We start from the raw sequence: 24,240 nt of genomic DNA, 5'->3' as shown, positions 1-24,240 counted from the left end.
GCAGCTGTTGCCAATCTAGACTCTTTAATGAGTGCAGAAAGATGCATGGGTTTTGCAACACATACTTGGTTCATTCTTACGTCACCACACTTAATTGAACACCTTAAAAGCAGAATATCTGAACAGGCTCTACACCTGCAGAATCTCTGTGAGAATGCCATATTGTTATAGTCTAGTTTGTCATTTATTTCCATTTGTGCCCCAGTTCTGCATATCAGCTTCCTTGAAGTTTGTCTAGGGCAGAGATGTCTAAATTGTGTCCCTCAATACATTGCTGAACTACAACTCTGATTAGCCCAGCTTGGATGGCCAGTCACCAGGAATGGTGAACATTGTGGTTCAGAAACATCAGGTTATCCACCCCTGATTTATAGAAATAGATGAGCTGACAAAGCATGGTTTGGTGTGATGTTTGGCCATTCTTACCTCTAGTGGCTGCTTGCTTGTGCCATGGAGATGGGAGTGACCTTGGGGAGCTGAGTGCTGACAGGACAGAAAACAAAAAACTGGCACGCATCTCTACACCACGGCTTGCCTGTCATACTCTAGTTGTGATTTGGCTTTTAAACTATGGTTAGCACAAACTATGGGTTGGGATGATGCTTAGTAGAGCCTGAAAGCATAAATGAATTTTCTTTAGCTGGATGATTAATTTGGAAGTGGACTATGGAAGTTCATGTTTATGGTGCTATTTTCAGTAAGGAAAGGGGAGCTTTGTGTCACAATAGCTTTATGACTTAAGACAGAAACTCTGTTCTCATGCTGTCAATAGGAAACAATGGGGGACAAATGCAGGTAACTGTCACCTTTTTAATCACAAGACCTGCCATTTCAGGGCTTCACTTTCTGCCACGGACTTGGGATGTGTATTTCTGCTGGGGGATAAATTGCCAGCACCAGCTTTCTTCTGATAACAGCATCTGGCACTAGATTGATTTAACAGACTCTGAGGTTTGCTCTTTTCAGATATGCATTCTTACGGCAGCTACTGTGTAGTTCTGACATGACCACACGCTGCTGTTGTTTTTTCTGCCTCCTAGCACCACGTGTGAAGCTAAAGCTCTTTGACACCTGCCATTTGGACCCTTTTCTTACGGAAAAATGTCATCGTTTTCCGACAAGATGAAGACAGATATCTGATCGTTCTTCTCTTTGCAGAGATGTGCTGAGGGCATGGTTCATAGATGAATGGATAAAGGATTCCAGTGTCACAATTGCACAGTTTGCTACGTTTGGTTTAGTAAGCCAGAGGAAGATGTAGCGCTTTGTATTGGAAGATCCTCTTCCAAATGAAACATAGGAGAGGTTTCATTTTATTAGGCTAAAGTCGTCCTGTTCCACTGATTTTTCTGGGAACCAATTCATCATGACTGTAAAAGTGTGTGCCCTTAGAAGAAGCCAGGACTGGGGAAAGATGTTTTCATAATAATTGCAAAATAGTCAGAATTATGACGGGAATGTATCAAGTGAAGATATCTGGTTTGCACAAGGACTTCAGTTTGCACCATGGAATTTTCCTTCCATCTCCTCCCTTTCCTGAAAACCTGTTTATAGGTGTGTGTGTTTAGGGAACCCCCAGGACAGATTGGGGCGCATGTGGGGAGGGGAAGCGAAAGCCCTTGTGTGAACAGGACAACTTGCTTGGATGCAAACCCATGTATCCAAATTGTCCCATACAATTGTGTGTTGGGGAAGTTGCCACAGATCCTTCACCCCACTCCAATCAATTACCGTATTTTTCACTCTATAAGACACACCTTTTCCCTCCTAAAAAGTAAGGGGAAATGTGTGTGCGTCTTATGGAGCGAATGCAGGCTGCACAGCTATCCCAGAAGCCAGAACAGCAAGAGGGATCACTGTGCAGCGCTCCCTCTTCCGCTTGCTATTCTAGCTTCTGGCTTAGCCCCTCAGTCCCTTCCCCCACCTCCCAGAAAAGCCCCCAAAAGCCGCATACATGCTCCACGCAGCTCGTGAAAGGGAGCGCTGAGCAGAGCCTGGGTTGCATACAGGCTCTGCTCAGCGCTCCCTTTAAAGAATATTTTTTTTCTTGCATTCCCCCTCTAAAAACTAGGTGCGTCTTATGGTCAGGTGCGTCTTATGGAGCGAAAAATACGGTATCTTCTGACGTGCTCCATCCTAAGTCTCTGCATGAGCACCACACACAGCAGGCACAGAAGACTGCTTGGCAGTTGTTACAGAGTTGCTTTTGTCATATGAAGCAACAACATCATTGTGTTGGGATTTTTTATTTTTATTTTGCCTAGAATGGCAGGCTGGGCAACTTAGCATCTTTGTTGAAGGACAGAGATAAATACAGAACCTTAAAAATGATCCCAATTCTTGTTTAAGGGAGCAATTCCAAGCACAGGAAGCTGGCGTATATTACGCTGACTTAAGTTAAGGTGGCATAAAGCACACCATATCCAGAGTCAGCCAGGGCAGTTAGGAGAGGTGAGGCAAGACATGCCTGCAGCGATAGACAACTCCAGAGTGTCTCTCCTGCAATAATCCCCAACACTCCTTTGTTGCTTTGGGAAGCAACAAGTCCAGCTCCTTTAAAAGGTAAAGGGACCCCTGACCGTTAGGTCTAGTCATGACCGACTCTGGGATTGCGGCGCTCATCTCGCTTTATTGGCCGAGGGAGCCGGCGTACAGCTTCCAGGTCATGCGGCCACCATGACTAAGCCGCTTCTGACAAACCAGAGCAGTGCACGGAAATGCCATTTACCTTCCCGCCGGAGAGGTATCTATTTATCTACTTGCACTTTGACATGCTTTTGAACTGCTAGGTTGGCAGGAGCAGGGACCAAACAATGGGAGCTCACCCTGTCGCGGGGCTTCGAACCGCGACCTTCTGATCGGCAAGCCCTGGACTGTGTGGTTTAACCCACAGCGCCACCCGCGTCCCTGCAAAGCAAAGTGCCAAGCAAAGTGAGTAAGAGGTGTCTAGGAACGTGGCTCCCCTCTGTCGGGCAGCAGGCCACAGCGGATTTTCTGTAGTGACTTGGACACCTCTCTCACAATGCATCTGGCCAGGGAACAAGAACATGGGCCTTAGGGGAGGAGGATGAGTTCTGTGGGGATGGCAGTTGCCTGTCTTATCTGTACAGGCACATCTTCCTGGAGCCATGCCTAGGCAGGGAGCTGTTCATTGCTATGGTGCTGGGGATGACAGTGAGAGCAGGGTGGCTGTGGTGGAGAATGAGGTGTTGTTGGGTCATTTCCTCCTCATCCCTTGGACAGAGCTTGTTTTCTGTCTCCTGGCTGCTTCTGTTGCTGACTGTCTAGAGTGCAGCTGGCAGTGCTGCTGCTATATTCCTCCCCCCCCTTCACTTTAATACATCACAAAAAAAGAGAAATATGAAAATAAACAAATATCCATCACCACTTGACAACTAAAAACAACAACTACAACAACAAAAAACAAACAATACATTGAATAGTGTTCATGTTACTTTGACATAAAAATGGTCTTTTTTCTGTAGACCTGACTTCTGACGTCTGCGGCTTACTTCTATTTCTCATCAATTGTTCACAATTGTTCATATAATAACGTATTTTGGTTTTAATATTATTTATTTTATCATGGGTTTCCCCTCAAGACTTGAAGCTTCTACTGAAGTTATTAAAATGCTGCTGCTGAGTTTAAACTGCCATTACTATTTTTCAAATAAATTTTAAAGACTTCCCATTTTGAAATAAGCACTTCCTTTGATTTTTTTTTAATTCTTTCTGATAGATTATCTAATTCCGCATATTCAAGCATTTTTTGAGTCCACTCTAATCTAAAAGGGACTTTATCACTTTTCCAATTTGTTGCAATGAGGACTCCTGCTGCGACTGTGGCGTATAGAAAATAAAGTTCCTTTGCCTTTTTGGGGATATCTGAGTCTGTGATTCCCAGTAAGTAGGCTTCTTGTTTTTTGTTGAAATATATTTTTAACATTTTTTTCCAGTTCAGAATGAGCTGCTGCTCTATTCCTGTTGGGGAGAAGAGCTTGGGTGTCGCCATATAGGCCTCATCCATATAGGCCTCACATCTTCCTCCTCCTCCTTGAAACAGTTTCTTTCCTGTGGCATGGTTGTTGTTGTTGTTTTTTTGCAAGGCTTACATACCACTTAATCAAATAATTTTAAGTAAAACAGCTCAGTTGGTTAGATAGTGGTGCTGACAACACCAAGGTAGCAGGTTTGATCCTGCATATTCCTGCATTGCAGGAGGTCGGACTAGATCGGGGGTAGGCAACCTAAGGCCCGTGGGCCGGATGCGGCCCAATCGCCTTCTCAATCCGGCCCACGGACACTCAGCGTGTTTTTACATGAGTAGAGTGTGTCCTTTTATTTAAAATGCATCCCTAGGTTATCTGTGGGGCCTGCCTGGTGTTTTTACATGAGTAGAATATATGCTTTTATTTAAAATGCACGTCTGGGTTATTTGTGGGGCATAGGAATTTGTTCATTTCCCCCCCAAAATATAGTCCTGCCCACCACATGGTCTGAGGGACGGTGAACCGGCCCATGGCTGAAAAAGGTTGCTGAGCCCTGGACTAAATATTCCTTAGGGTTCCTTCCAACTCTATGATTCTATGGAAAATAGTGATGAAACAGTCATTAAAAATAGTAGGGAAAACAAGGTTTGCAAAATGTAGATGAAATACAGTGGTACCTCGGGTTACAGATGCTTCAGGTTACAGGTGCTTCAGGTTACAGACTCCACTAACCCAGAAACAGTACCTCGGGTTAAGAACTTTGCTTCAGGATGAGAACAGAAATCGTGCGGTGGCGGCGCGGCAGCAGCGGGAAGCCCCATTACCCAAAGTGGTACCTCAGGATAAGAACAGTTTCAGGTTAAGAACGGACCTCCAGAACAAATTAAGTTCTTAACCCGAGGTACCACTGTAATAATAATAGTAATTATTTATTAAAATACTAATCGCTTATCGCCCAAAGGGTCTCCAAGTGACATACATGGAAAATGAATCAATTATACCGTAGAAGAAAAGTGGGCATTATATAGCACATTAATATTGCTTTGGGGAAGAAAACACACACATTACGTAGCTGGGTGGGCTTGTCAAAAACAATGCCTAATATTGAAAAGCAGGGCGTTTCAGTGAATAGGTGTTGCCGCATTAAAATATAATTCCTTGAAAGTGTGGCACGAGCATTATGTGGCATTTTAAAAAGTGCCCGTTTCACAGATCAGGTGATCCTTAAGGTCCCAAGCTGTTAAGGAGTTTATGTACTAATAGAAACACATTGAATTTGACCATGTGAACTTTGGCAGCCAGTTCAAGATCACCGAGCAAAGGTGTAACATGCCAGCAGAGTCTCTTGTCTTGTCAGCAGTAATTCTGTACTAACTTCAGTTTCTGGACCAAGCATGGGGGCGGGGCAGGATGAATGAATAGCTTATTTGAAGCCCTTAAATATGACTCAGAAATCTGCGCCTCTAATTCCATCTGCGGATATTGATGCTGCCGAGGCACTGCTGTACACTCTCAAGTTTGCATCACTTTTTGTAGTCGGCACTCAAAGGGAACCTGCCAACGCTTTTCAGCTGATGGCCTATCCCTGCATTGTGAGCCAAACATGCTGAACAGAGTGTTTCAAAGACCCTCCCCCCCCCCATTTTTGGTCAAGTTTGCAGGCTAGTCATTGCTTCGAGCTTTATTAAACAACATGTGTAGTGGTCCACAGTAGATGAATCTGATGGAGTGGGCTGTTGAATGTGGGTTTCCATTGTCATGGCTCAATTCATGTGCCCGGGACATAAAGGCCTAAATCCATTGCACAATTAAGCTTGCTTAAGCCCATTGAAATAAATGGTCTCAAGCACGCCTAATTCTGTGTTGGATTTAGGTCAAATAAATATTATTGTAAGTGGTGAAAGACATATTATTGCAGGAATAATACTGTAGAAGACGCATGCCATCAAGGGGAAGTGGCGGCCACGGTACTTTAAACTCCACTGGGATATAGTAGGAGCTTTAGCACAATAGTATTGGTATTTTATTCTACCAATATGCTAGTTTTCAGCTTTCTAACTATTGTTTGTGCCCTTTTTAGCGCTGTTTTGCTGGACCATGTCTAAGTATAGATGAATAACCGATATGATTTTCACCAAATAAAGTTGTAGCTTAGAGAATATCAAAAGTGTATGTCTGATGAGGGAAGGGGAAATACTGTATTATGTCGATGTATTCTCAATTTCTCATGTTTCAGGGTACTGTGATTTCTCTCTCTCCCCACCCCCCACTTATAAACATTGCTTTTCATGAACTTTCCCTGACTCCTTTAAATTTATTGAGAAGAGGGGTTTCAATAAGCTCTGTAGAATGTGAGAGAATGATTAAATATGTCAGTATTTGATACATGAGTTATTCCAAAAGATCCTAAGGTTAACAAAATAAAAAAAATAAAAAATAAAAAATAAAATAATCAAATCACGACGCTTTTCTCCCACACAAGTGAAAATACGTGTATTTTTCCGTGGCAGGGATTTACCAAGGATGATAGCACACGGCAAGGCTGACAATCCCCGTCTGAGATGCATGATTTTTGAGACATATGCCACCTCTCTTGACCCGTAGCTGGCCTCCAAATGCATTCTCAGGTTTAGCTGCCAAATGGGGACCTGGTGTAAGTGAATGCCTCCCCATTGCCTCTAGGGTCCTTTCTCGCTAGGGCTGGGTTTGGCTCTGGCACTGCGAACTGTCAATCCAACATTCCGCTAACTTAATTGGAGTTGAATTTATTTATTTATCTGAGCGCACATGTGGGCGCGTACAAAAAAAGAAAAGAAAACCACCACGTTTGACTTTGTCAGGGAGAAATTGGCAAGAAATTGCCTTTGAGAAGCATTCGTGGTTTAGAATTATGCACAATTCAGCTGTTGCCATGGGCTGCTGACAGTAGTTCAACTTACTCAGTTCTTAAGTCTATGATGATTAGGTGCCGGCTGTGTTCTTATTGTGTTCTCTTTCTACCCAGCTTGTTGGCCTAGCATTGATGCTTTGCTTGGCGTGTTTTGAATCCTGATTGTACCTGGTGCATTTTATTGTAAGCACACTGTGTTGCTTCAGTTTATAGTGAAAGGGTTTCTTTATCTTGAATTTTTGGGGAATTCTTCACATTGACAGGCCACAATGTTTGAAATAAGCGCTCGTGTTCTTTCTACTTCCAGTTGACATTTTTTTGAGAACAGGGCTAAAAACCAGGCCTCCTCTTGTATGCGTGCAGAAATACGGTTGCAAATTCATCTCCTTTTCACTCATCAAACATCACAAGAGCTTCCTTTGACATAACCTTGAAAGTATCTGTTTACAAAATGTTTGTACTGCATTTATGGGGAGAATAATGAACAGTGTTGAACAAGCTAAAGTAGAGATTTAAATCCAGTAGAGGATAGATGGGAGTGCATTCGTTTCACAAGAGGGAAAGGGTTCCCCCCCCCACTTAAAAAAACAACACTTTAATGTATTGAGAATCTACCTTAAAGAAAACAGATGACCAGGGCGGAGTTACATTCCATCTGTATTGGCAAAAACATGGAATATGCTTCTAGAATTGTGCCACGGCCTACAAGAGCGCAAGCTCCACTTAGGAATAAATTAGGAAGGGTTAGTCTTCTCAAGAGCAGAATTAAGCTCCTGACCTCTTGATTGTTGGAGCTTGAGTCTGTTTGATGAAGGTCATGTTGGCTGCATTCTCTAGATACAGAAGGGCAGACTTGATATGCACATTTTACTTGATCTGGTGATTTGGCAGTGGGGTGGCGGCAGTGTGTTGAAAAAGTGAAGTGCTGCTTTGTTGAATGGTAACAGAAGAAGGTGGGGTGGCACCATGGATGTATCAGAATTTGTGTATCTGCATGTGGTTTTGCTCTGTCCACCTAATCATGGTAACGTTTTGTTTGTATTGGGGCGAGGGGAGTAAAGTGAGGAACATGGTAAAATTATGAATGTTGTATGGCCTGAGTAGCTAACCCATAGCCCTCCAGATGTTTCAAAAAGCCTTTGATAAACTCCCTCACTAAAGACTCCTAAATAAGTTTAGCAGCCATAGGACTGCCATAGGACACCCTCCCACCAGATGTCAAAGGAAAAAACAGCTACCAGACTTTTAGAAGACATGTGAAGGCAGCCCTGTTTAGGGAAGCTTTTAATATCTAAGGACTATTGTATTTTTATATTTTGTTGGAAGCCGCCCAGAGTGGCTGGGGAAACCCAGCCAGATGGGTGGGGTATAAATAATTAATTAATATTAATAAATAATAATATCATTATAGGATGAGTGGAGAGGTCCTCTTGTGGATCAGGAACTGGTTACACAGCAGGAAGCTGAGAGTGGGAAGAAGTAGGAAGTTCTCACAAAGGAGGCGTATAATACATGGGTTCCTCCAAGGATCTGTATTGAGTCTGGTCCTTTTTCACTTGTTCATAAATGATCCGTAATTAGCGGTGAGCAGTGGAATGGGTTGGCCGAGTTTGTTGGCGAAACCAAATTGTCCAGGGTGATGAAAACAACAAAAAACAGAATTGCGAGGAGCTCCAAAAAGATCTCTGAGAACTCCAAAAGCTGCAGCGCTTCTCCATACATACATAGTTTTGTAACTTTCCACAGTTCAAACAGTGCTCAAGGCGACTCACAGCGTGAACAAAATGCATAGCTGCAACATAATTCTAAGTAGTCATAAACAATAAATAAAACATTAAAAAATACAAAACCAAACTGAATAATTATTTCCACATAAATAACAACAAAATCTTTAAACAGATACAAAAGCCCAATAGCAACAGCAGCCACCCTCAACAAGAGTCAGCCACCCTCAACGCCCCAGCCCAAGAGTCTCAGCTTTTGTAGCCGAAATCAGGGCCCCTGCCTCTCAGGCCAGGTGGAAAAGACCTATAAGAAGTAGTGAGGATGGAACCAGGTACCTTCTGCATGTGAAGCAGAAGCAGTTTACCACTGTGTTATGCCCCGCTCCAAAGCTGGCTGTATTTAAAAAGTAAGATGTAATTAATTACCTTCTCTAACTGTTTATGGTAAACTCAGACGAAACACAGGGAGGTAGCTGCTACCCAAGCAGGTCTACTTGAAAAAGCCAGTGTAATAATGTCCGATAATTCAGAGGACTATGAAGGTGGGGATGTCACCATTTGTTGGGGCACGCCCAGTTTCAGGTAGGGCATCCACCAGAGCCAGGCTAAGACATTTTGGTGCCTGAGGTGAACCACAAAACACCCCCCCCCCACTGTCAGGTAAGAAGTGGGGAGTGAAGATCTATATTGGGGACAAGAGGGAGGGGATAAACTTCTACACTGGGATCTGCCACCCCTTTGGATCCTGCCACCTGAGGCTGTCGCCTCACCTTGCCGTTTGTGTGCGCTGGCCCTGGCATCCAAACCTTAGCATGGATTTTTTAAAAATCCTAATTAGTAAAAATGAGATTCATGCAAAGTACTGGAAAATGTGGATATGTTAACGCATCTCTTGAGTGCTAATAAAATAGAAAGCTGGTTTGAGTATTGTATGTTGCAGAGCTCCGTGGGCTGGATCCAGAGTGACTCTTCTGCAAGTGAAAAGGCCTTGAATGCTTGAGGAAGGGACTGGAATCCAGTAGAGATTCTTGCTATGGGAAGGGGAGGTGTTGTTTTTCAATGAGGGTCCCTCAGCCCCCCAGAACGGTTCCATGTGATAATCATCCTGGGGGCGGTTTCAACTTAATAAATCTAACCCTTCCAAAAATAATCATAATTCCAAATGTTCTTGACATGTAATAAAGAGAAAACATTATTAGCTTAATTTTGCATGTATGTGTGTCTGCAGTGTACTAAAAGAAGTATAATTTATCAGTTACAGATAGGTAGCCGTGTTGGTCTGCCATAGTCAAAACAAAATTTTTTTTTCCTTCCAGTAGCACCTTAAAGACCAACTAAGTTAGTTCTTGGTATGAGCTTTCGTGTGCATGCACACTTCTTCAGATACCTTCAGATATCTTCAGATATCTGAAGAAGTGTGCATGCACACGAAAGCTCATAGCAAGAACTAACTTAGTTGGTCTTTAAGGTGCTACTGGAAGGAAAATTTTTTTTTGTTATAATTTATCATTTAGATTTTCCCCGCAGAATTTCCAGCAGTAAGCACAGACAGTCACCAGATGGTGCTAAAGCAACACATTTAGAGAACTGGCAATGAACATAATGCTGTTTGCTACTGTCTGATAAGTTCTGATGATATTTATACTGTTCACGACGGTTTCCTTGATGTGACTTGCAAAGCAAACAAGTTGCTGAGAATAACCAAGAAAGGAATAATAGTTTGTTGGTGTTCAAGTGAGTTTTATCTGACCACTTTCTGAGTTCCATTTTGGGGGGGGGGTGCAGGGGAGGAAGGAGAGAAATAGCCTCTTCCCTTACCTTTTGCTTTCATTGTATTTCTCAACAGCATCTATAGCTTTGGCCTACATGCCTGTCGACCAATGTGCACACCAATTAGCATAGATTTATTTACAGTGGTACCTCGGGTTACAGACGCTTCAGGTTACAGACTCCGCTAATCCAGAAATAGTACCTCGGGTTAAGAACTTTGCTTCAGGATGAGAACAGAAATCGTGCGGTGGCGGTGCACCGGCAGTGGGAGGCCCCATTAGCTAAAGTGGTATCTCAGGTTAAGAACAGTTTCTGGTTAAGAACAGACCTCCAGAATGAATTAAGTTTCTAACCCGAGATACCACTGTATTTGTTTCATTCCATTTATCAGCTGCTTCCTGCGAACCGTCTCCAAGTGGATTTAATGATTAATAATAAATGGTTGTACATTTTCCACATTGGATGGCAGGACTCTGTGCTGCATCCCAAACTGTGGATCTCCTTCCCCACAAGTATGCTTCTGGTAACTTCACTCTACCGCTTTGGGCAAATACCCCAAAGACACCTCTTTACTCTGATCTTTGATGCCTGAGTTGTATATTTTGTAATTGAAAGTTGATTTAAATCAGGCTTCCTCAACCTTGGCCCTCTAGATGTTTTGAGACTACAACTCCCATCATCCCTGAGCTCTGGCCTTGCAAGCCAGGGGTAATGGGAGTTGTAGTCCAACAACATCTAGGGACCCACAGGTTGAGAAAGGCTGCTCCAGATGTTTTGAGACTACAATTCCATTCATCCTTGACCACTGGTCCTGCTAGCTAGGGATCATGGGAGTTATAGGCCAAAAGCATCTGGAGGGCTGAGGTTGAGGAAGCCTGGTTTTAATGTTGTAAGCTAGCCTGGAGCCTAGGGTGGAGGGTGGGTAATTAAGATCATCTTCATCATTTGGTGGTAGCAAACTCCATACTACTGTATGAAGAATTCTTCCACAGCTCCAACCTTGCTGCCGTCCCGCCCCACCACAGTCCAGTCCAGCTAAACTGCCACGACTAGTGTTGGGAGGGTGACTCTCCAGCACACCATATGCTGCCATTTTTCACTGGATAAAATTATTACTGTTTATTTCAATTTACACCCCTCTTCCTTTGGAAGGAGCCCAGGATAATGCAATTAGGATCTTCAATCACCTATAATTAAACCTTACGTTTTACATATTTATTGCACAAAGTACTTTGCAATCCTCATTGCTTTCATTCTTCTGGGAAAAGTCTCTTCAGCCCCCCCCCCAATTATTTTCATTGTATGGAATGGCACCTGAGATTGAAAACAGCATGTCCAAGAGAAAATGGTGGACATCATAGGATCTTTGTATTAGACTATAGGCCATTGCTGTAAGCTTTTTTGCATACCTAATTGTTCATCAAGCAGGACAAATTAATCACTTTGGAGTGAATTCTGTGTGCCGCAGAATATTTTGCATTCTTCACAAATAGGAGAAAAAGACTTTCTCCTTCGCCTGTTTTATATATTTTAATTTTGAGAGGACAACCAGCTATGAGTAAGATGTACAGAGAGTGCCAAATTCATGCTCAGTCCCCCCCGACTTTAAGTAAGGGGGGGATGAAATAGATTAAAAATCCACATGAGAAACGCTGTTTCCCCTATTTTTTTTCTTAAATTTATGTAATATCACTGTCTTCCATATATTGAACTTCAAAGAAGAAAATGTATGGACCAAATTAATCCTAGAAACCTGATGACTTTAACTCTGCTCACGCTATCCCCTGAATTTGTTTCTAACAGCGCTCTTAAAATTTTGAGCCATTTGGTACTGCTTATTTATCATTTGTACAGATCTGTTAAAAGTGTGAAGGGCTTTACATTTATCTCATTCCAGTCATCTGCTGGAACTGTTTACGTTTGTACCGATTGAGCCAGGATGATGCACATCGCAGTGAGAGGACTCTGAGCTTGGATCTTGACGCCAGGAACAGACTATTTTGAGGCCAGGGACAGCCATTATGAGGTTGACTTTTGTTCATATTTATCCTGTGGTTCCCTTCCAAGGAGCTCTGGTCTAGGATCACCCATGAGTTTTAACGGCTGTGGAACTAGTCCAACATTCTGGGCAGTCCAGCTCACCAATTATAACCTTATTATTCATAGACGGGGGGGAATATGCGACTTCAGCCTTCCACGACACTTGATGTGTGGTGCCGACGTTTGTTTTATTCTCATTTAAAGAAGCCGTTTAAATATTGTTTACGCTTAATTAAAAGGCAAATGTTTAAAAAGACATTTCTTGTGTGATTGTCACCAAGAATCAAACCTCAAAATCTCCATGCTCTTTGTAGCATTTAATATTCCTCTTCCTTTTGCTTCTGTTCTTTTCCTTCATCCTTCATGTGGCTCAGAGCCAGTACCTGAAGTGGGAGAAAGAAAAGAAAAGAAAGGGACATTTATTTATTTTTTTCCTCCCTTCACCACAAGGTCCCAGGGCGAGTCATAATGAAGTATAATGAAGCATTAAGAACAGTTTCAGACAAATTACAGTCACAACTAGAGCTGGGTCCTAAATATATTTATTTCTTAAGTGGCAAAGAAGTGTGTCTTCAGCATATTACAAAAGCTGTATAATGATGGTGCCTGATGCGTCTCTGTGGGGAGTGAATTCCACAATTTGGGGGCTGCCACAGATAAGGCTCTGTTGCAAATTAGACCAGACTCTGTTACATCCTTGAAAAGAAGTGGGAAACTTTTAGGTTGTCCTTTTGAGCAGACATAGACAGGGTGATGTCTTGCCTTATTCCACCTCGTGTCAGACACCGCCCAGAACAACAAGTTCCCCATCTGTGGCTCCTTGTACAGCATACGGTGCATGAAGCATAGCAAAACTGACCAAGAATAAAATATACAAGATTCACCTAATCTGCACAGGCAACCATGCGTATGCAGTTCAGAAACAGATAAGATTTTATAGCCTTACTTATTATTTAACAGGGGGTGAAACGTGCTCCTCTGTTCATGCTGCCTCCTGTTTCGTGAGGGACTTTTCCAATTTGAGCTGCAATAAGTGTAATTACATCTGGGCTTGTGTGTGTGTGTGGTTGATTCTCAGCAAAAATTATAACAGTAGATTTTTCCTCTGGAAAATACCTCCTCAGTAATGCCTTTAATTTTCCTGACAGTTGCATGCAATATTTTGTCCCCACAAAAAGAAGAAAGCACAAACTTTCAAGATAATATTTTGTGTCATATATATTTATGTGCCGTTTCTACTGGTTGTAAGAGATCTTGACATACAGGCAGGGAAATCACTTTACTGTATCTGTAAATTTTTAAATACATTGTACGCTTTGCTTGAGAGCATACTCCATTTGTATCTGATATCATTTAAGTATTTTTTGCATATGTAAAAAAAGGCATGCAGATCTTGCAAATGCATTTTTCCACAGAAGTGCTTCTCCCCTATTTTGTTTACTTTTAAGTGATTTATTTCTCCAATATCCTTTATTTAGAAGCTGGTAGTTTTCCTTGTGCTGTGCAGCAAGGTTAGCTCCAGGAGCAAAATAATCAGTGTTCACTGATCTAATAAATGATTTAAAATATTCATGGTTGAAAATCAATAAGATACCGGTTATCTTGGATACCTGTTAAGTTGCTTTTTATGTCATTAATGAATAAATAAAAATTACTTCCAGACGACGGTCTTGAGAAAATCCAGGCATCATGTCATTGTGTAGATTTCTGATCCTATTCTTATGCTACTGTGAAGTAAAATGTGTTTAACTTGGATGGTGTTTTAACATGGTTTATTTAAGAGACAAAATACACATTTGAAAATGTTTGCAGTCGTGTCCAAGTATAATTGACAAGAGTGTTGAGATAAATTACTAGGGAGGCAATTCCTCTTGTAACAACTAAGGAATATGATTTAAAACTTTTCTCTGCAAAACTTTTGGCATTATTGCCTGACCTCAGTCAAGTATATATATACACACTGAATTTCAGCTAGAATAAGTAACCAGCAGTTTTAGCAATCTGGAGCATTTTCAAATGAGACTCCAAAAACTCATTTTTGTCTGGGAAAGTGTTGCTTGTAAATGCCATTAATGATGAATGGAACGCTGAAAAACGACTTTTTGAAACAGAATAAATATGTTTCAATTTGGGCTTTTCTTTTGTATTGGAGTCTTGAAAATGTTAGAGAGGTGATTTAAAAGCAAATTCGCTTCTAAGAAAACTAACCATCCACCTACTACTAAAGTTAATTCTCCCCTTCCCTCCCTCTCCATTTTTCAAACCTGTGAATCAGAGGAGGAGACTTGCATTCTCAAGTTGCGTTGTTAGCGATCTGTGTTATAATTCAGAGCGTTCTGAAAGTGTGTTAATTGGTCTGGTTCCTGCCTGCCTGCCTGGCTTCCTTTCCCGCCAGGTACACCCATGTAATATGTCCATCCTAAAGCTAGTAGAGTTACCCACACATTTAATGTTGGGGTGGGGCTCTTGATCATTATTTACTTACTTCTCAAAGCTTCCTTCTCCATAAGTGATTTCTTGGCAACTTCCGCAGCTGTATGGAACTCGGACTTTGAATATATGAATAAAATTGAGCCCAATTGCCTCTGACCTGTAGATCTTTAAAGGGACTGGTTCTTTGCTACGAACAGAAATCTCATTGTCTCTCTCAATGTATTCAGTTGGAGGTTTTTGGTAGTAGGTGGGAACGAGTTCGTTTCTCCCCAGCCGATCCTCCCCTCAAGGTTTCTCTGTTGGCCTGTTTCAAATACGATACAGCCTTGATCGCCTTTTCAGTTCACCTTCATATCTCATTCTGATTCAAACTTTGGGGACATCTGAAGTGTGCCTAAGCAAAGGAAAGGTGATACTTCTGCCTTTTGGGGACTGGCAACTTCAGGTTTTAAAGCTGGCCTTGTATGTGATGTTGTGATGCTGGTACTTTTTAGAGAAGACAGTTGTGGGTGCGGATGGGGGGCTCTCTGTTAAGTCAGGATAGGAACAAAAATGATAGGTTTTATTCCAATGTTGCGAGCTGGTTTTGTGCTTTAGGAACGCAGAAAAATGCATGTATAGGAGTGTGTGAGAGAGGGAGGGGTAAGTAGCCTCACACTGAACTGGTGTGTGTGTTATTTTTGCATTTGAATGACAACTGACTTGAATAAAATTTCCAGGGCCACTTTTCATAATACACAGAACCATGTACAAATATTAATTAAGTGCAAAATAAAAAGGAGATAATTATGTGTCTGCTGTTTCACAGAAATGTGTAATAAATCAGTGTGCCCATCATATGCACCCAGACTCTGAAGAGCAGTAGCTGACATTATATATTTTGCTTTATTCAGTAAAGTTGCTTTCGAGATTCAAAAGGAAAAAAAAGACTGCTGACAACACTCCAGTCGGCTGTAATTTCCGATTTATAATTTTAGAATTAATGCATTGCAATTAGGAACTGAGTGGTTCTAGTTCTGGTGGGTGGGCCGTGTTATGTCTCGTTACTTGTTTTATCTTAGCTTTTTATAAAATGTGCCCTAAATAAAGTTTATAGTGGAAAGAGAGAAAAATAGTTTTAGCGATTAGTGATTTCCAGTTTTGCAAAGTTCTTTACAACTCTATATCTCATTCAGTTGTGTATGTAGATACTTTTATGAGAGATACACACATTTTTATATGTGTTTAGAATGCTTTATGTGAAATAACAATTGGTGTGAGGAGTACAAAGCCCAGTGTAAAAGATAGGATGCAGCCTCGCACAAGCCCTGTTGAAAACAGAGGAGCTTGTTCATATGTAAACAGCCTAAAGATGGAGAAGGGAGATACAATTTTCAGATGGGAGGGGGAACAAAAATAAGAATCCAGCAGCACTTTTTCATTTACCTGTGACATATTGAAATCAAAGGAAAAGGTGGCATGGGTGAGAGTTGATGTGGAATATTACAGCTCCTAAATTTTTGAAATAAATCTTATATTTCAGTTCAAGAACGTATGTTTAGGATCACAGCCCAAGATCACACAAAACTGTACTTTCATATAATGCATGATGCAGATTTTACAAGCGTTGAGCCTGTATCTTTATATTTTGTGTACCCATTATTAAGATTTTTTAAAAATGTATTTTGTGTTGCAAGGTTTTAATGATTTGCTTTCTGTTTTGCAGCATTACCAACGAAGCAGGAGCCTCAATATACAGTGTTAGTCCAGAAGCTACCAAGGAGATGCCTGATTTAGATCCTAACCTACGAAGTGCAGGTAATTATTGGCCACTTCAGTATTTTCATGACACTCATAATGTATATATATGTACAACCACTTAAATAAGAGAAGATAATAGTACTCTTGTCACCAGTAACTCTTTTATGAATTTCCTTTCATTATATCTTTTCATCATCCTTGAAACAAATTATAAATTGAGAACTCTACTTACTGTAAATATGTAAATACTGTGATGACCTACTTGTTGCCTGGATTGAGCCATATAATTGGGATTCATGTCTCCCTCATATTTACATGATAGGAAACCAGCAGGTTTTTTCATTTATATAATTCCATATGTAGTATACTTACTGCCACGGGTATGTGACAATGTGACATATTGACTAATATATCTAATATGCTTGACAAGGCTGTATCTTGATAATTTGGTATCTGCTTCTTAGGTAGAAATAGCTCCAATAGGGAAATTAAACGAGGAATAACTGAATGTGATAGCTTTTACATAATTTATCTCTCTCTGGCTTTATTCGGGCATAAGGTAAACCTTGGTTTAACACTACATAAATGTACTCATCTTCCTCATGCTCTCTTATTCACCCTGTGTGTCTATCTTCTTGTCTTACGTGGCCAAGAGGAAGAATTTAGAAACTTTAAATAACCGCAGTATCTTGTTTCGTCTGAACTGGAGATTGTGGTTAAATGCTAACTATGGTTAATTTCAAAAGAAGCCAACTTCAAACCATGGGTTATGAAGCCAGCTTGTTGAAATTAACTATAGTTAGTGTTTAACCACAAGCCAAGTTAGGACTAAATGACAAACAGAGTTCATTAAAAGCAAAATATTCCAAATGCATCCTCTTGTCTCTTGTGAATAGGTGGAAGGGGCTCACTCTACCTCTCTTTTAAATCAGAACCAGTGAGGGCGGTGAAGGTCCTGTGTGAGTGTCTGGAGGCAGTTGGAGGATGGATGGCGGCTAACAGATTGAGGTTGAATCCTGACAAGACAGAAGTACTGTTTTTGGGGGACGGGAGGCGGGCAGGTGTGGAGGATTCCCTGGTCCTGAATGGGGTAACTGTGCCCCTGAAGGACCAGGTGCGCAGCCTGGGAGTCATTTTGGACTCACAGCTGTCCATGGAGGCACAGGTCAAATCTGTGTCCAGGGCAGCTGTTTACCAGCTCCATCTGGTATGCAGGCTGAGACCCTATCTGCCTGCGGACTGTCTCGCCAGAGTGGTGCATGCTCTGGTTATCTCCCGCTTGGACTACTGTAATGCACTCTACGTGGGGCTACCTTTGAAGGTGACTCGGAAACTACAACTAATCCAGAATGCGGCAACTAGACTGGTGACTGGGGGCGGCCGCCGAGACCATATAACACCGATCTTGAAAGACCTACATTGGCTCCCAGTACGTTTCCGAGCACAATTCAAAGTGTTGGTGCTGACCTTTAAAGCCCTAAACGGCCTCGGTCAAGTATACCTGAAGGAGCGTGTCCACCCCCATCATTCTGCCCGGACGCTGAGGTCCAGCGCCGAGGGCCTTCTGGCGGTTCCCTCATTGCGAGAAGCAAAGCTACAGTGAACCAGGCAGAGGGCCTTCTCGGTAGTGGCGCCCGCCCTGTGGAACGCCCTTCCAGCAGATGTCAAAGCGATAAACAACTACCTGACATTCAGAAGACATCTTAAGGCAGCCCTGTTCAGGGAAGTTTTTAACGTGTGATATTTTACTGTATTTTTGGTTTTTATGGAAGCCGCCCAGAGTGGCTGGGGAGGCCCAGCCAGATGGGCGGGCTATAAATAATAAATTATTATTATTATTATTATTACTTATGTAGTGCTAAACTGTGGTTTAGTGTTACGTCCAAACACATTCTCCCTGGATAAAGAAACCTGTTTCTCATTTCATTGGGTATCAGAATTGCAAAGGTACTTCCAGAAGTTATAGGATATTGGTAAACACATTTTTTTTATAAAAAGGGGACATTTTATCCTTCCATCATAACAGTGGCCAGCATAAAACAAGCCCAGACACAGATGGACTGTGGGAGTTGCAAGCCATCTCAGCTTGGCATACTGAGGAGTGCTTTATACTGGCTGTATGTGGGAATGTCTCATTAACAATAATTTAATAGTCGTCATAAAGGGAAAGTGGTGATTTCCAGTGGCAACCTGAAACATATCTGTACTTGCATAATACGAACTATGTTTACTGCTAGTGATGTTTGAAGAAATTAATTTCTATGAATATTGATGCAAATTGACCAAATCTGCACTTCCCAGATTAGTGTGCAGAACAGGATAATGCTATCCTTTGAATTTTTCATTTTCCCAATTTTTTTGATACACTTTTGGGCTAAAAAAGTAAAGTACCAAAATGCATTGAAATTCATATTTTAGAATAAAATACATCTAGAAGTGTGAGCATTGAGCTACAATATGTTCTTTAACGTGAATTTGTGATAAATGCATATTATTATTGATTATTCGATTTACATACCACCCTTCATCAAAAGATCTCACATTTAAATATGATTTAAATATGAGATTTAAATATGAACTTTCCTCTTTGTGTGGTTTTTTAAAAATAATAATAATAATTTAAAAAACAGGTTAATGCAGAAGCTAAACTAGGTAAGAACACTTGGAAAATGGATTCAGACTAGAAATTAACTGATCTGCCCATTCTTGAGTACTACAGCTGAAAATTGTAATAATAATTTTGGGAACTTTTGGCTTTTCACATGTTTAATTTTGTGTCCTTTATAATGCCTTTAGATTGTTTCTAAACCAAACAAATACTTAGAACACAAAAAGTTAATCTATATATTTTTAACGTTAATACCGTCAAATAGGTTCATCTGTAGTTCCTGCTTATCTTTTATTTCTGATTTCTCTCCTCATCAGACTTTGTGCTTCTCATTCATCGCTTGCCAGAATCTATCATGTTTCTTCCTCTGTCTCACATCTCTGTGCTTTTCCCTTTTATTTCTCCTTATCTATAGAAACATTTACCAGCCAATATTTATTCAATAAATTCTTCTCTTTTTTAAGAAACCCTAACCCTTAACTTTCCTTTAATTGAACTGCAATGTCCACTCTATTTTATTGAAAGATTTTGCTTCCATCTCCTCCAGTTGTGAGTTTCAATTCCTTGTTATTTTGACTAACTTGCTCTTTATCTGAAGTAGGCAGGACCTTTGCTGTTTGTTTAGCACCCGGAATCTTCAAAAATCAGTACTGTATTTCCTCAAAAATAGAGATGTGCAGAGTGTTTTGTCAAGTGGGAGGGGGGCAAAAGATGAATAAATAGCAACTGCACGTGCGCAAAGTTTGGCAGGTTGCAATTCAAGGATGAGTTCACATGACCAGCTACAGTCTGGTTTGGAGAGCCACGTAGAATGTAGTCCTGCAACCATATTGAAAGAAGGAGTGACTATTGCTCTTGCTGTGATAGTTCCTGAGAACTATCCTGAGAACTATTGACAACCTCCAGCTCTGTTCATCCATCCCCTTCCTTAGTAGTAGTAGCAGTAATAGCAGTAGTAGTAGTAATAATAATAATAATAATAAGAAGAAGAAGTAGTAGTAGTAGTAGTAAAGTAAAGGTAAAGAAAGGTAAAGGTACCCTTGATCATTAGGTCCAGTCGTGGACGACTCTGGGGTTGTGGTGCTCATCTCGCTCTATAGGCCGAGGGAGCCGGCGTTTGTCCGGAGACAGCTTCCGGGGCATGTGGCCAGCATGACTGAGCCACTTCTGGTGAACTAGAGCAGCACACAGAAACGCCGTTTACCCTCCCGCCAGAGCGGTACCTATTTATCTACTTGCACTTGATGTTCTTTCGAACTGCTAGGTTGGCAGAAGCTGGCACCGAACAACAGGAGCTTACCCCATCGCGGGGATTCGAACCGCTGACCTTCTGATCAGCAAGCCCTAGGCTCTGTGGTTTAAACCACAGCACCACCCGCATCCCTTATAAGTAGTAGTAGTAGTAGTAGTAAGTAATAATTTTATTATTTATACTCCGCCCATCTGGCTGGGTTTTCCCAGCCACTCTGGGCAGCTCCCATCAGAACATTAAAAACACAATAAAAGATCAAACGTTAAAAACTTCCCTAAATAGGACTGCCTTCAGATTTCTCCTAAAAGTCAAATTGTTTATTTCCTTGACATCTGATGGGAGGGCATTCCACAGGGAGGGCCATTGCCAAGAAGGCCCTCTTGCTTCTACTTCCTACTGCTGCTGTCAGCTCTCCTGACCTGTGGGCACGGGGCAGTCTTCAGAAAGACCATTCTCTATGCTTCCTTCTCCAGTTTTCGGGGAGGAAGGACAAACTTATTCCTTACCTCCTTCATTTTGCTAGGATCCATGGGTTGCAACCAGCTAAGCCCGGCATAGGGAACCTTCAGCTTGTTGACCTAATTACCATATTTTTTGCTCTATAGAATGCGCCACCCGACCATAAGACACACCTAGTTTTAGAAGGGGAGAACAAGGGGAAAAAAACCCTCTCTGCGCAGCACCCCTTCAGCTAAGCGGCAGGAGAAGCAGAGCCCCTTCCATTTCTACTCTCGCTTCGCTGAAGGGGCGCTGTGCAGAGAGGGAAAGCTGCGCAGCGCCTCTCTAGCGAAGCGAAGCCAGGAGAGCTCCGAAGGCTTTGCTATGCTTTCACTGACGCCATGGAGCCTGCATTTGCTCCATAAGACGCACACACATTTCTCCTTAATTTTTGGAGGGGGGAAAGTGTGTCTTATAGAGCGAAAAATGCGGTAGACCCCGTACAGGTCCTGCTTTGGCCTGCAAGGCCATTTCCCCAAAGCACACCTATCTGGTGCTATTATGTGCCTAATTACAGTGCACGGTTGGGAGCCTTAATGTGTAATCTCATTTGCTCATTGAAAAAGGAGTCTTGCTCTCACCTCTGGTCAGCTGGCTGTTGGTGAGAGCAAGCCCGCTGGTATCAGAGTTTCTACAGGGAACCCCATAGGGCAACTGACGCCTTCAGAAAGTAGAGCTTGGACTCGGCACCTATCCAATGATAGGTGGTCAATTCAAGTCCTCTGGGATTGGCTTTGCTACTTCGTTCCCCGGTCCAAAGCCTACACAGAGCAGACTCTCTGAAATTGATGGACCTACGTTAGTCATGCCCATTGGTCTACTCTGAGTAGGACTTCGTTGGATTCAGCCTCGTGACTCCAGGTTGAAGCTGCATGCTCTCACCATGTCAGACATTACACTTTGCTCTCTCTCCCAGGGGCTGCAAATATTCAAGGCAAAAGGTAGATGGACAGAGTTGAACGTGCATCCCAAAAATGGCACCAGCCAATCCGGCCCCTTGTAGCCTCAGGTGGCAGAAGTAGAACTGGTGGAAGCCCTTGGGGGGCTCCATAAGAACTGAACATTGACACACCCACCCCCACCCACCCAGGAGGCCTGTAATTTCTTGCTCTCTGCAAGAATGCAATATCCAGTTACAAATTTCATCATTACGTTTGCAGACAATGTTGATTTGAAAAAGCCCTGAACTTAATTCTATATGCAAGTAATAATAGAATCTGTTCAAGTTGCTTGGAAGCCTATAATGAATAAAATGTTCATACATAGTTAGGGGGGCATTAAATGCCTGCCTCTCAGGAGAAGTGACAGCACTTGGCTGGTCATCATGTAGGTTTAGCGAGATGTCTAGTCTGGTGAGATTAGTTTCTGTGGTGATTTTGGTTTTTTTTTCTTGTTTACTGGATCTCCATTTTGGTTTGGTAGGCCACGAGGTCACACTTAAATCAAGGAAATCTGACTTTTCCCCTTTTCGTTTTAATTGTGTTAATCGACATCAAGTTCTGTGCCGGCATGATTTAGTTCAGTACATTGAAACAACGACAGCAGCTGACAGCTGCATGATGAAGTGTGACATTTGGAATTAAAATAAAAGGTTTTGCAGGCGTTGCACAAGATAGCTGTGATCCTAACCCGGTTTGCCACTTTAGCATTTCACTCAGTACAAAATAAGATAGTGAGGAGCAAGGGAGAATTAATCTGACAAAATAAAGTGAAGAGACCTGTATCTGCTAATAAAGTTATATAAACTCAGTCAGAGGAGGCTTTTGTAAAATGAAGTTGTGCACTGTTTGGTAGCCTTTTTAGATCTATAATTCTGATTCCGATGATCTGTAATTTCTGTTAAAAGCCGCCTCTGCTTCTGTTCAGCATATCATATATTATTTAATGAAACACACCAAAATCCAATTGTCTCAGCAAAAGGGGAAAGGGTTATTTGTTGACTGGTTCATTGGCTGTTGTATATTTCAGCCAAATAAGATTGCTCACTGCTATTTTGAATGCAGGGAGCTGATGCAGAGAGATAGTGCATCGCCTCAGGTCAATTCAGATAGCGGGTGATGGCCTACATTGGTCCACGTAGCCCAGTAATGGTCTGGAGCAATTGGCAACATTTATTCAGATGGGTGGCTTCCTCCCGCCCCATAGTTCTACCTACAAGACCAGATTAGAACATGGGCTGAGTGGATTGCAACCCAGGGCCCACTTTCTCAAGGGGCCACTAGTGTTCTAGGCCACCTTCATAATATGATGCGTGTATAATTCTTACAGCACAGGTGTGTTTGCCTGTTTCTGCTGTGCCTTACCTATATGTTGTTGTTTAGTCATTTAGTCATGTCCGACTCTTCATTACCCCCTGGACCAGAGCACGCCAGGCACTCCTGTCTTCCACTGCCTCCTGCAGTTTGGTCAAACTCATGCTGGTAGCTTCGAGAACACTGTCCAACCATCTCGTCCTCTGTCGTCCCCTTCTCCTTGTGCCCTCCATCTTTCCCAACATCAGGGTCTTTTCCAGGGAGTCTTCTCTTCTCATGAGGTGGCCAAAGTATTGGAGCCTCAGCTTCAGGATCTGTCCTTCCAGTGAGCACTCAGGGCTGATTTCCTTAAGAATGGATAGAAACCTATATTATAAAACACTTGAACAAAGTTGTTCTCCAAATGGGTGCACAGATAAAATTATAGATAAAAAGCAGCTAAAATACAGAATCAGAAGAAAAACAGATATTCATAAAGTTGCCTGCATTAAAGCAAAGATTAAAAAAACCCTTAAATCGTGTGTCTGCGTAGCATTGCCAAAACTAAAAAAAGTTTTCAGTACTGCGGTACCTGCCTAGTGCCAAGAGGCAGGTAGTTACAAAACATGGGTGATGCTGCACTAAAAGAATGAGTCCTTGCAAATGCAGAATGGGCATCTGACACTCATCAAAAATATTGAGTAGTCAAATTATGAGCTATTAAGCGATATGTATGCAGGCAGGTGTGAAGCAGGCTCCTTAGAGTTGAATCACTAAGATTTTCTGTCCAGCGCTTTTGCTTGAGACTGAACATACATAAAATTCCTTAGAGATGTTAATTATTTATCACAAATTCTATTTATTTGGCATTTTGTAGAGTACTGGAAGCAAAGAGGACAAGTCCTCTGCCCCGAGGAGCTTGCAGTCTACATTTTGATAGATGAAGAGCTGGGAAAAGGAAGGGAGGAAAGGGGGAGCCAAGAAGTTCAGTGAGGGATGGTAGGCAACTGTGGCTTGATGGATGACTATTTTAGTACAGTGTGTATCCCAAATGTTTTTGTTCAC

The 24,240-nt window shown here is 41.9% G+C and overlaps 1 protein-coding gene across 2 annotated transcripts in view; it reads left to right on the top strand.

The window, feature by feature from the left end:
• SRBD1 (S1 RNA binding domain 1) overlaps positions 1-24,240 on the top strand; it is a 175,621-nt gene that overhangs the window by 48,053 nt on the left and 103,328 nt on the right. For both annotated transcript variants that reach the window (XM_053383372.1, XM_053383371.1), the window contains one exon: positions 16,552-16,643. In XM_053383372.1, coding sequence (XP_053239347.1) covers positions 16,552-16,643 — 92 coding nt within the window. The remainder of the gene's footprint in view (positions 1-16,551; positions 16,644-24,240) is intronic.

This window comes from Podarcis raffonei, chromosome 3 (assembly GCF_027172205.1).
Source record: "Podarcis raffonei isolate rPodRaf1 chromosome 3, rPodRaf1.pri, whole genome shotgun sequence".
Taxonomy (NCBI): domain Eukaryota; kingdom Metazoa; phylum Chordata; class Lepidosauria; order Squamata; family Lacertidae; genus Podarcis; species Podarcis raffonei.
The sequence above is the reverse complement of the archived record's forward strand: the minus strand, read 5'-3'. Positions and strand labels throughout refer to the sequence as shown.